Raw genomic sequence first — 13,748 nt, 5'->3', positions numbered from 1 at the left:
ACAAAAATTTCATTTGTATTCTTCGTAGTTTCTTCTAAAGAAGTCTTGCAATCGATTTATATATTTTTTTCATTCTTCGAGAATTGTAGAGGATAGAGATATTAATCCGAGTTTTAAAAACATTTTGTCTCTCGCAGTGTTTTAAAAAATACTAAATTTAAAAAGTCGTCTTTTGAATAACATTACTGGTTCCACAATGTCTCCTAAAGGTCGACAGCAGAATAATTTTTTGAACTGAAGATGACTACCGATGTCAGTTGATGTATTTATTTAAGACAGGTGTATGTTCGGGCTGTTGCTATAGACCTTTTCGGTAAAATTGAATGGTCGGAAGTGTCACTTTATGTAATTAATTGTTCATTCACATTTATTTTGTATTTTATTGAATTCGGCCCCGCTAAGGGCGCATATACAAAGTACCCTCTTTGTTTTACTTTTAAATTTACCATAAAAAATCCCACTTTTTTTTGGCAGACTGAAATTTTTTAAAAATATTTATCAAGCAATAATAATTCCTGTTGAGGTGTTAGGAAGAAGGGCGAACAATTTTTCGCTCACAGCCTCTACTCGGTTTTTAAAGTAGAGTCGCCACATTTTTTAATACAGGATGCGTTAAGCGCTTCATACAGTGTAAAAAAAGTGAACGGGTAACAGTTAAAAAAATAACGAAAAAGAAAAAATCATAACACTATCTCACCTCATATCAAGTGAACTTATTCTTATAATAATGTGTTAAAATGGGAACCCAAAAAAGAACAATAAAAAAACTTCAGAGGATATACTTCGGGTAGCAGATGAATAAAATTAAATTACTTAACAGGGCAAAAACCTAATATTTCATAGCTCGAGAACAATCACCGTTCACAGGTCGCAATGAAGCGATTAATGGTGGAATCGTTAAAAATAACTGTTACAGTTGATTGTAACTGTAACAGTTATTAATCATTGGATTATATTAGGAGAACGTGAAAACATTAGTTGATTTTTACCAATATACTGCTGCTCCATGATACATGTGAAAATCAGCTTATTAATAATACACGTAATTTAACTAATTTTCTAAATTAATCCATTGGCTATTTTCATACTACCTGGCACAATCTCAACTGATTTTATAAAATAGTTATTCTTCAACTGAAGCTCAACAAAATCAAAACAGTAATTTCATCAGCCATTCATTAAACTGATCAGCTTTGTTGAAATGCAATAAAACAGTTGACAGTGATTGCATCTAAATAATTATAAAATAATAAATACGTATTTAATAGAAACGTAAGTTAGAAACACAAATTTAATCATGGACAGAACTTTTTTTATTCTATACGGAATATGTCTAAACGCTATGAGTTATAACAAAATATTATTTTTGTAAAAAACAATCGATAAACTATTTGTTGTGACCCCCATTTCCAGGACTTTCCTGATTAGTTTGGTTTCTTCTTCTTAGAGCTTCCCTTTTTATTGCCACTCAGCATAGAGGAGCATTCAGCCTGGAATTTCATTCTTCCCTATTTCTTGATAGGTTCCTTTCCTGTCGGAGGACCTTTCCCCTCGCCCAACAGAGTCGCTAAATGTAGCCGAGATATGACATCCTAAGGCGGCTAGGTTTTCTACCATCTGGGACATATTCTATGGCCTTGAGAGTATCGCTGTGGTCATCCATCCTGATAACATGGCCAACCAATTAGTTGACGAGTTTCCAGGAGCTCTTTCAGTGGGGCTATCTATAGTTATTGACGAATTCTTTCATTGCGAACTCGAACCCTCCTTGTTTTTCCAATCGTCCTTCGCTCAAATTTCTTTTTTTTTTTCTTCAGCCGATTTCTGCTCTCTTGTCGGTCTGTTAATATCCAACTCTCCGCTCCATACGAAGGTATGGGTAGATATACTGCCTTGAAAATTTCTAGCTTGATAAATGTTCCCACTTCTTTGTTCTCTACCACAGTGTTACATATCTGGTAGCAAACTGCAGTTTACTTTAAACTGCAAACCAGTTTGGTTACAACTTTCAATAAAATAAATGTTTGGTGTATATTCGCTGATAAAGGTTCAACAATTGGATAATAGGCAGTTTTATCTTCCAAACGAGTATCTGAAATGTCCCCGGAGATGTATAGTTGTCAAATTACTCCAAAACTAATAAAAATATAAAACGGGTTTTCATTGGCACATGTCCAGATTCTTTTAAAAAAACATGATGTATAGTTTTAAAAGTTCAATATACTGCCTGTACTAATAACAGTCTGGTTTCGAAGATTTTTTCTTAGTTTCTTATGGAATAAAAATACCTTTGAAGTGTCAGCATATATAATTTACGATAAAATTTGTATTATTTTTTAGCACAAATACAATTTTATCTTCTTCATTACTTTTTTTCTACTCTTTTGCAGTGATTTATTCCAATCCTGCCAAGTTAAAGTGATTAATTAAGGAATTAATACAAGGCATGTTTCATAAAAATCAAGCCGTTTTGGTGCTACGATCAAAAACCAGTTTTTCGGGAATTGTGCATTTGGTACCCTTTTTTTTTACTCAGTGATACTGCAAAGCAAACCAAAAAATAAAGCAAATTTTTTTTTAACTTTTATGGAATTAAATTCTTTTCATATAGAAAAACTGGGAAACATAAAATCCTACAATTTTTTTTTTTTATTTTTAAATTTATTATTGATATTTACAACTGTACATAATATACATACATCAAGTAAATTTGAGGAAATCATAACGGTATGGTACAAGCATGTAGAGAAACTACCTATTGGTAGCACTCTAATGACGTTTTTACACTAGCAGATCTCATAGCCATCTTCTTTTTAGACGGCTCGGAGGATTGTCAGGAATGGAAGAGGATGCAAGGTTAGAAACTAGTGGGTTTGGGTGGTTAGACAGTTTATAATGGAAGGGATAATATCTGGTTCGGTCTAGATCGGTTACAAATGGAACAATAAGGTCTTTGTGGATGATTTTATTTGTGACAAAGTAGGGAGCATTTAGGATTTTACGAAGGATTTTGGATTGTAAGGATTGGATACGAGAGGAATTCAAAGTGGAGTCCCAAACCTCAACGCCGTATGTCCGTCCAGATTGGCCTTATAATTGTCATGTAAATCAGTCTTTTGTAATGAATTGGAAGTTTGGACCGTTTGTCTAGTAAGTGCTGTAATAGTCGAAATCGATGTGCAGTTTCCTGTCGTTTCAGTCTTGTGAAGATTCCAGGTTAGTCGTTTGTCCAGATGTAGTCCAAGGTAGCGGATCTGTTCTACAGGGGTAAGGGCAACATTATTGAAGTATACTGTAGGGCAGTCAGTAGGTTTACGACGTAGGGTAAACGTAATTTGATAGGATTTGTTGGAATTTATTTTAATCAAAACTAATTGAAAAATGATTTTTAGTTAGACATCTCACTATTGAAGCAAAGCGGTGAAGTGTACTCTCAGAAGACAAGAATGGATTAAGGCGTTATGTTAAAAATTTAATTGAATGACTTTTTGAGTGAAAAGAAGACGGTCGGAGGTGCAATTAGGAGTAAAGGACACTAATAAGTGGTACTTATATTATTGAACAAACGTTTCAGCCAAAATTTCAGGCCTTCTTTAGGGCTATGTAAAAACAAGATAATAGTCCTGTTAGAAAACAAAATAAAAACAGTAAAACAAGAACAACCTAATACAGTATGAATAATATGACAGAAAACGAAAAAAAATATGAGTACATATTCAGGTTAATTTTCATGTAATAATTTTCATGTAAATACCCCGAATCTGAATAGAAAATATTTCATCATTTAATATATATGTATTAGTTTGGTTTTCATATATTTTTTTTGTCTTATTTTATATTTTTTGCACTTTTTTCATTTTTAATCTAACATGGTTGTTATCTTGTTCATACTTAGCCCTGATGAAGGCCTTGAATTCAGGTCGAAACGTTGGCACTAAAGTTCTAGCAATCACCACTTATTAGTAATCTTCACTCCTGCTGGCACTCTCTGACCATCTTCCTTTCATATCAAGCCACGGTCAACAATGAGCACATAAGGATAATAATAATTTTTTATTCCGTTTTAAACTATAAAACTCCATTTTTAACTTCTGAAACTATAACAGTTTAAGGTAGATAAATTAGAACAACTAAATACGTAAATTGAAGTATTTCAAATATTGTTCCAAACAAATTGGATCTACTTTTCTATTCGTCTACCTCTGGGGTAAACCATTAAAGGACTTTTATTAAAAGTCCTATTTAATTTTTATTATTAACCATTAGGGGAACCTTTATTCAGATAAAGGTTACCCCTACAACTTAGGCCGAAACGTCGGCATACATTAAATCAATATCGCACTTCCTACCTGTTTTTTTTACTTTCACACTCATAAGGTTCTTCTAGGTAAGATCTACTATAAATGTTTCCTTCACTAAAAATCTTGTTGAGATTGAATGATGTTAACTAATATAATCTGCTTTCTTCCCAATATGATTCAGTGATTGTCTTATTAATTTAGTTGATTGCTTAGAGACTACTTGTGGCTATAGCGTTGATTACCTGGCATCCGGTAGATTCGTCAGCGTGGTAGCCCCACTCTCTCTGCTCACAGCTGAAGCCCGTCCTGGGTACGGCCGAGTAGGTCGGGTATAGCGGCGGGTAGTGTGGCAAGTGGAGGTCGTGGTAGGGGTCGTGGGGGGTCCCATCGGCGTTGTAGTAGTGCCCCGCGTACGCCGTACAGGCTACTGCAATCCAATATTATACATATCTATATAAATTGTATTATACTATTAAATTTAAAATAAAGAGGTTCTTTTAACTAGCACTAAAACAAACACTAATATTATTTTTAATTAATAGTTGTTTAAGAGATGAGGAACTATGGAAGTTTTAGAAATTTTAGGTATTCCTAAATAATGTTCTTTTTTTTTATTTTTTAAATTATTGGTATACATTCTTAGTTAAAATCTCTTGCAGCTGAATTTATCTTGAAAACCACTGCAAATATTGTCTGTTTTTACCAATAAGATCTGAAAGAAAGGTCAGGTAATTAACTTGTGCAGTTTGCTGAACTTCTTAAACTACTAGGGCTGCAGCTAAAATCAACGGCTCTTGAAATAGAAATTTTATAATGTAATTATGGAAAATATTATAGATTTATTTTATAATTTTAAAATTAGTCTTACAAATTCATGTGTCTTTAATTATTATTAACTTAAGCAGAATATATTCTTTATCAACATTGAAGCATACCTTACCTTATTGAATATGGAATCTAATTTTCTGGAAGAAATTGATTTATCTAGTGCCTTCCTAAGTAGAAGTACTTCTGTTCAGAAGAAGTACTTCTGTTACTCCCGTTGAAAAAGAAATCCAAGAAGACAAGTATTCGACCGATTGTCAAAAGAAGAAAAATAAAAGGAAATTAATAATTTGTTCATTGAGCTGTGGATGAGGAGCTATTTTTTAATTTAACGCGAATGCCAACATGCAAGTTGACGAATTATTTGGTGGCATAGAGGACGAGTAATGTTTTTGGATTTGCTAAAGAACGAAGACCTTAAACTTCTAGTAAACGTCCGAGGGGTAGACCACATTTATCCGGGTTAGTTGCGTTAATGCTGATCTTGCGAATTTGGATTTGACAGTCGGCGGAAAGTGGTATCCGATCGATGTTATGGTATCCGCATCGATCCTTCCGTTGGTAAAACCTTCTATTTGTTTAAGAGGTCTGATTATCTAATATTATTAACTACAAAATATATTTTCGGAGCAATGGTAATATCCCATTTTGCTTACAATTTATTGCAAAGGAGATAGCTACAAATTCGAATCGATCAGACATTGACTAGTCGCATGGCTACTGGAAAAGATTTATTTCTGGATAAATAATTATATGCATTTATGGACCTGTGGAAAGAAAATGGTTCGTTGATATTAAGAAATGATCTCTATAAACGTAATCTTCTTCTTGGTATTTGACGATTATTTTATTTTTTACTATCCCCTACCTGGGCATTTTTGACATACTGAGGAGGGAAGAGGGGGTTATCTACAACCCTATTCTAACCAGGGTAAGGATTCTAACCGGCGTCACTGCAGTTCCGAAGTTGTCCGAGGCCTATGCCTCAACTCCCTCGGCTAGAAAAGCTCTGTGTTCCGCGATTCTGGAGAGGATAACGAATTAGGTTGCAGGGCCTAATCAGAATGGGTGAGGCGGGGACAGTCCGACAACCGTATTACGAAAGCACTGATGTAGTAAGCTCTCGAAGAAGACCGAAGGGAAGATGGAAGGACAGCGTCTTCAAGAATCTGAACTAAACAGGAATCAATCAGGTGAGCTATACACAGGGAGGACTGTGGAAGAGGAGTTGTGCTGGCTAACGTAGTGCTTGAAACAATGTCTGTTGCGCCGATAATGAATGAGTGTGGTACTAATTAACACTTATTAATATCAAAATAAAATGAATTAATTATAGAACTAAAACAATACCTTTATTAACCGATATCTTGCTTTTATTTTATTTTGTATAAATATTAAAAAATTTGTACCATTTCTTATTTGTATTAGATTACTATAAATGTATACTAAATATACATGTTTTTTCTGTTATAAATGAATTGAAGATTGAAACAGAATAGCAACTAACGAAGTTTTTTAGACTCCCATTGTTCCCCTTAGGGATACTGAGCCAGTAGGTGAATTGCATTGAACCGTATCAAAATATGATAATGACAAGATATCAAAGTTCAAAGCCGCTTTGGCCAACACCTCGTCTTATCTAGTCAAGGTCTAACTTGTACATGTAGCTATTATAGTATCTAGAATCGAGCAAATAGGTTATAAATTTCGTCACAATTTCGTTATACTAAAAAACTGAGTCATAGTTAGCTTTAAGCATTTGTCTCTATATAACCTAAAATATATTTACTTACAGGTGGAGTATACAAAAAAATTTATAAATATAGGTTACTCAGCATTTCTGCTACTAAGTATACAATACTGGTTTAAAAAAAGAATATTGTTTAATTAAAGAAATGTATTTCAAATATTAAAAATTAGGCCAATTCAACGTAGGAATATTTTCACTTTACCAATTGGGTGCGCTTCAAAAACAGGCTCATCGCTGGCAGTTCAAAAACAGATTCTTTCCTCCCTGAGGAAACAACTCAGATAGGTTGCAGAACAGGTCCAACTTAGGGTACAGGGGAAGCAAGGGTATATCCGGCTTGTTATTGTCAGGAAGACCTGAGAATGTTCTCTTCCAGAGTAGGCAATAAAGCAATTGGGAATAAACAGAGCTGGCAAGAAACGGGATGAGATAAAGGAACCTTAAAAATCAAAGAGGCCGGCTAGACTTTTCCTAGGGGTAAAGGGATGTATACGAAGAAACAGAAATAAATAATTAATAAAAATATATAAATATACAATAAATGATATTTCTGGAACTCCCCTCGTCCTGAGGAATGCTGTTCTATTAGCTAGAAACATAGCACTATAGAAAGGACTTTTTCTTTTTTAAATTAAAAGTATTAATTAGTTAGTTGGATATGATTAATTTGGATCAATCGCAATAAATTGCTAAATATTTATCGAATTATTCAGTCATTAAAAATAGAAATATAACAAACATTTCATGAAGTTTAAGAAATATATATATATAGTAAAAAATATTAAATATCATTACTTTTAAGGAGTTTACTTTTGAAAAATGTACGATAAACCCAATCAAACTAATATGAATTCACAATTCGATGAGCTGTAGTTTGTTGATATTTTTGATGTCAAAACATGAAATCTGATTTTTGGTAGTTGAAATATATCGTTTCTTTATCATCGAAAAATTATTTACTCAAAATTCTAATTGAGGATTGTAATTTTGGTTCTCTAAAACGTGATTGAATTTTAATTCATTCCCTAAAAAATAAGAAATAATAAATTAAATAGAAAGATTCAGAAGCTTTATTCCGCCTTTTTTTGCCTAAATATCCGGAACAATTGTTCTACCATCCTGAAATGATTGATTTGATTCACTTACCGAATTCATAATTACATAAATCATAATAAATTAATCAGAAGGGTTAGAAATGATTATGGTGTGTCTGTGACTCTTAGAAATTTAGATGATCAAAAATTAGGTTCTTATCCCATAAAATATTAAATTTCTATATAATGAAGTTAATTTATGACTGCTAAAACGATCGTTTTTGCCAGATACTGCCTTTTTTATTTTTTCCAATGACTGGAAGTGGCCACATTCCTGAATTATACTGCAATCACCTGGTTTCTCAATGGTACCTTTCGTCAGAATGGCTCTTTCAGGATCGAAATTGAATCCGTAGTTTATTGGAAGATTTTCTTTTAAAAGCGAATTCACTTTTAACCTGTTTATTGTGTCTATACGTTAAATTAAATTAATAAGATGAAATTTGGAAATATCTTCTCATTAAGTTTTTTATCAAAGAATTGATATGGAATTTTTTTATAATCAGGATGATATAAAGTAAATTGTGAATACAAATAAATAGGTAATAATGATAATTAAAAGGCTTAGCGAACCGAGGTTCGCAAGGCAACCATCAACAATCACTGCAAAATATTGTAAAAAAAATTCACGAAGTAATCAATCAATAAACAATGAAAAATGATTCATTACCATCTGGAGGATTTCTAATTACAAACTAGCGAGCAAAGATTCTTGCCCTCGATACACAGGCTAATACTCAAGCACTGTTCGGGAATCGAACAAATTTTTTTCAACGGAAACCAAAAGTTCGTAAAGAATATAGTTTGTCTACCTTCACACACTGACAAATAGTTCGGCAGAACAGGTCCCCTTATGTAAACGGACTTCAAGTGTTTAAGCGTATATATTATTTAATAAATCGGGCTTGATCTTAAACGATTTTTTAAAAAATCTTAAAACGTCAATTGCATAATTTTAATGGAAAATTCAGTTTTTCCTTGAAATAATGTATAACGTTGCAACTTTTTGAATGAATATTTTTTGAATTCTTAAAACCTCTTTTAACTTAAACTTAAAATATTTGCTTTATGTACATAAAAATAATTAGCTTGCTTTCACTGGCATTATTTTTAATGGGCAATAGTTCTGTTTGCAATCACCGCGCGTAGAAAGTTTAACGGTCCGACCGCTTTTATCGTATGAAAAGTCTTTTATTAAGGTTATATAGGTTATGATTGTAGGTTAGGTTAATTACGATGATATCTTGGTTGTATATAAGTTTTACATTGTATGAATTTAAAATTTTAGTCTACGATGCTAAGGGTACTAGGTTCCTTCAATGCTTTGCCATATAAAAAAAAATCTAGTGTTACATTGAGGGTTTAATATCTTTTTTTTTGAAGAAGTGTATATAAGGTGATTCAGAACAGTTTTGATCCTCTCTAGACTCCTCCTATACCCTAACATCCTCCCACTTGCATTAAACACTGAAAAAAAAAAGTAGTTACAATAAAACACATGTCACGATTCTCAAAACCACGTTACTACAACCAATCTAAGCCAATGACATCCTGTTCTGCAGTATCCTTAATAATATTCCGCGACTGAAGAACAAATCCGCTGACTAGATGTTTGTTCCTCCAAGAACGACAGAGGTAACCTGATATCCTGTGGATTATGTTCCAACAACTACCCATATCGGTTGGTCAAAGCCTTTAGAACAATTTGAAATAGCGTTTACCTCCGCTTCTAAGCCGGATCTAAACCATTTTAAACAATTACGTTTGCAGTCTTCGAGACTATGAACCGGAACCTCACAATGCCTAGTTGCAATGGGTTTAAGAAGTTACTAGGTTAGGAAGCCAATTTACCAAAACAGTAATTATACAAATCAAAATTATTTAGAAACTCATAAAAAAACATAATATAAGATAAAAAGATAACAAAAATATAAGAGAAAGAAGAAGTAAATGTATCTTGAAGAATATTAGATTATGCATAAGAATATTGCGTCTACATAAGCAAAAACATATAAGCAGCGCATTAACAAAATACCATACATTCAAAATTTGATTTGGGAGTGAAAGGGAAGATTTTGATTTCAATTTTTCTATCAGGCAAACGCCAAAATAATGGATAAACAAGCTTCATGTTCATAACGGACCAAAAGAGGTATTGGAAATTAATTATTCTTACTACTCCGTATTTCTTTTACAAGTAAGCTTCAGTCGGATCTATCTAATCCTACAAAACCAAAAATAAAGCTACAAAATTGGTACGAACACTCAGACAAATAGCCAAAAATGTTTTTTATTTTTCTAAAACTTGTTTCTCTAAAATGAATAGATGCGTTGAGAACTGTTTATCGAAAATTTAACTCGATTACAAAATTCTCCTTATCTAGAAAAATAATGAGTTTTAACATATAATATATAATCTTTGAAGTCGAAAGATTGGTCTAAATGATCAGTCGGAATGAATGTAAACCCAAATTCCTCCTCACTACTGTCTCATTACCCCTTAAAGTTCAAATTTATAATCATCGAATTTATACTGGAAGGGAAGGCTAAACAAGACGAAGGAAACTAGGCTAAAAGAATCAGCTAAGGAAGTAATAGGTAATCAGAAAAAGCGGAAAGCCTAAAAGTGGTTCACAGAAGAATGCGGAAAGGCAGTGGAGGAAAGGAGGAAAATCAAAGTCATCAGCTAAGCTAAAACAGACCAAACAACGCTAGATACAGCCACCAAAATAAAGACAATTAAAATTATCAGAAAAGCAAAAAAGAGAATTACTCAAAGAAAGATTCCAAGCTATTGAGGATAGCTGGCAGGCTGGAAATATATACATGTTTTACGCAGACATCGGGAAAGATAATGCGAGGAAAACATGGCAAGCTGGCGGCATCCAGAGGAAAGATACTAAACGTCTGAAAAGGGCATTTCTAGCAAAATCTGATTCAAGGAGAGCCCACGAACGTTGAGGACAAGGATTATACTGAGGACCTCGACCCATTAGAGCTGGAAAAACCGGATATTCTCGATGTTAAAATAGCTATCGACAGACTTAAAAGAAGGAATGCCCCAGAAATAGACAGCCTACCATCGGAGCCGTTCAAAGATGGTGGAGAACCTCTAAGAGCCAAGTTATTAGAACTAATCCAGAAAATATGGGAGTAGAAAAGGATACCTGAGATCTGGAACACAGGGCTAATCTGTTATATCTTAAAGAAGAGCTCCAAGTTTGAGAGTGGCAATTATAGAGGTATAGCACTTGTTCTGGTGACGCGCAGAATAATGACCAATATCCTGCTAAATCTGGGTGATATGAGAATATAATAGGGGACTACTACGAAGGGTTCAGGAGAGGAAAGAGCACGGTAGACCAGATCTTCTTCCTAAAATAGATACTCGAAAAACGATGGGAAGTAGATTAGGATGTGCACCTCTTATTTGTCGATTTTAAAACAGCTTATGATTTTGTAGACAGAAACTGTCTTTGGAAGATCATGACTGAGCTGGGATCCCCAGGGCGTTAGTAAGACTGACAAAAAAAAACTCTCTAAACATCTGAAGCTAAGGGTATACAATGCCATGATAATGCCAGCTCCTGATCTGGGCTCTAACCCTTGGAAGGATAACTAAGTGATTTGAAAGGAATATTCTCCATACATTACAGGAGAGAACTGGAATCCGAGCCTTAGCACATGGAAGGGAAGAACTAATAGTGAACTACTTGCAAAAAAAGTATCGAATTTTAAAATGTACTCCGTAATCTATTTTCTTAACCTTAGAATCAGAACGTCCATTATTGATCTCACTGGCATTCCGATTATGGACAATTACACTTGGGACCTTTTAAAATAACTTATATTTTGTCTTGAATCATATAAACGGGCTTTTATCATTATTCCTTAATTATAGAAAAAATAATAAAATAAGAAGCTATTACACATACATCTCTACATAGAAAAATCTTTCTACATGTGAGTAAATACAAACTGTTTTGGGTCTGTTCCCCGACTTCCTAGCTGGATGCTACAGAACGATTCAATCACTATGCATGCTAATCCTTTATGTATACTGTACTATGTCCCCTCCCATCCAATACTGTTACTTTGTTTCACTAAACTAAACCCTTCCCAATATTCCACAATTGTTGGCGCCTATATTGGAATACGTTAAACTCGAGAGAGAAGAATGTAATTAGTTCATAGTCATTAGGCTCAGCTGGAAAGATTAAGTTTTACTTTTAACTGTCTATCATTTCATTTTGAATGAGTAAAAATAATTAATATGTACATATTAAATATACATATAGATACAAGTACAGATATGGACATACAGTTAAAAATGTATTTGTACAAGAGAACAAATGACTAAAAAACCTCTATTTTTTCCTCTTTACTTTTTTCGAGGTGATACAAAGTATTTACACCTCCATAATTAAAAAAACAATAAAATATATCTTTAGCTTCTTTTTGTCAGGATTTCTCTGCGTGAAAAATGGACAAATAGACAGTATTGGGAACTTATTTTATTTAATTTTTTTTTTATCTAACTTCTTTTTTTCTGATTTATAGTTTTTTTTAATTACCTTTAAAAAAAGTAATAAATCCGATTTTATTTTTTTAATAAATTAAAAAATGCAATAGTATAAAAATATCTTACAAATCTATCTCCGATGTAGTTTGAAAAACTATTGATCCTAATACTAAAAAAAAGAAGAAAAAATCTATGCATATGTTGGTTTTTTTTTAAATTTTAAAATTTAGATTTATACTCTTTTTACATGTAACATAAGTTTGTATTTTTAACTACCTATAACAATAAAAATAGCCCCAAACTATTTTCAATCACATTACCGTGGCGTCACGAATGGAAATTATTGCGCCAATGAACCCATTAATATAATTTATACACGTTTAGTTTTTTTTTTTTTTTTTTTTTTTAACAATCATAGTGAAATGAATTACTTACATAAAAGAACGAAGGCTAAGGTACCTGCCTTCATGTTGCCGGGTCAGTTTGAGTTGGGGAACTGGAATGAATGGTCAAATCTTAAATGACGAGGTGGGGGTGCCTCGACCTTAGGGCGAAATTTACCACTTTCAGCTCGCCAACAATTTCTACGGGAAAATTGCTAAGGGAGACTGAATTATATGTAATGTTTATTCTATGATTATATTTATTTATAACTATATAGTCTGTAGGCCTATCACACTGACATCGAGACTAAGGTATTCATTCTCATGTGCACCGTATCATGAAATAAAAAAAGTCTTCAGCAGTAATTATATGATTGAGTAGATAGGTAAAAAAAATATAAAGAAATTTATATAAAATATAAATAAAAAATATATAGAAATGTATTATAAAAGTTGGAAGTGATAATGAATATATTAATTAGGGCATTAGGTCGTCGCTAAAATAAATTATTAGGGGGAGGGTCAAAATCTGAAATTTTCCAACCAGATTTTCCAGGTGACATTTCCACGGGAAGGAAAAGCACGTTCGTATATAATATGTAATCATGATCCTATATATTTTGGAGTCATGTTACCTCCCAGATATCAAACTCTGATACCTGTCCAACTACACTATGAACAATTTTTTGGAAAACATACTGAAATTTTTATGCGATAAAAAAACACTAATAATATGTCTGTATTTAGAAATAAAAAAATCTGGTCTGGTGTGAAAATTATGAACAATTTTTTTTTTGTTTTTCTGTTATTATAGAAATTCGTATTTTAGAACTTCTCGAGGTGGAAATTGCGAATATATATATTTTTGTCCCT

General features: G+C 32.8%; 1 protein-coding gene across 1 annotated transcript in view; it reads right to left on the bottom strand.

Moving 5' to 3' along the window:
• LOC106680540 (U-scoloptoxin(01)-Er1a) overlaps positions 1 to 13,013 on the bottom strand; it is a 23,100-nt gene extending 10,087 nt beyond the window's left edge. The window contains exons 1-2 of the mRNA XM_014420317.2: positions 12,928 to 13,013; positions 4,544 to 4,728 (exon numbers count right to left, since the gene is read on the bottom strand). Of these exons, the coding sequence (XP_014275803.1) occupies positions 4,544 to 4,728; positions 12,928 to 12,961 (219 nt within the window). The 5' untranslated portion in view covers positions 12,962 to 13,013. The remainder of the gene's footprint in view (positions 1 to 4,543; positions 4,729 to 12,927) is intronic.
• Positions 13,014 to 13,748: the final 735 nt, after the last annotated feature.

The sequence above is a fragment of the Halyomorpha halys genome, unplaced genomic scaffold, assembly GCF_000696795.3.
Source record: "Halyomorpha halys isolate HHAL.00 unplaced genomic scaffold, Hhal_1.1 Scaffold18.1, whole genome shotgun sequence".
Lineage (NCBI taxonomy): Eukaryota > Metazoa > Arthropoda > Insecta > Hemiptera > Pentatomidae > Halyomorpha > Halyomorpha halys.
Note: the sequence above shows the minus strand (reverse complement) of the source record. Positions and strands in the feature narration are given on the sequence as shown.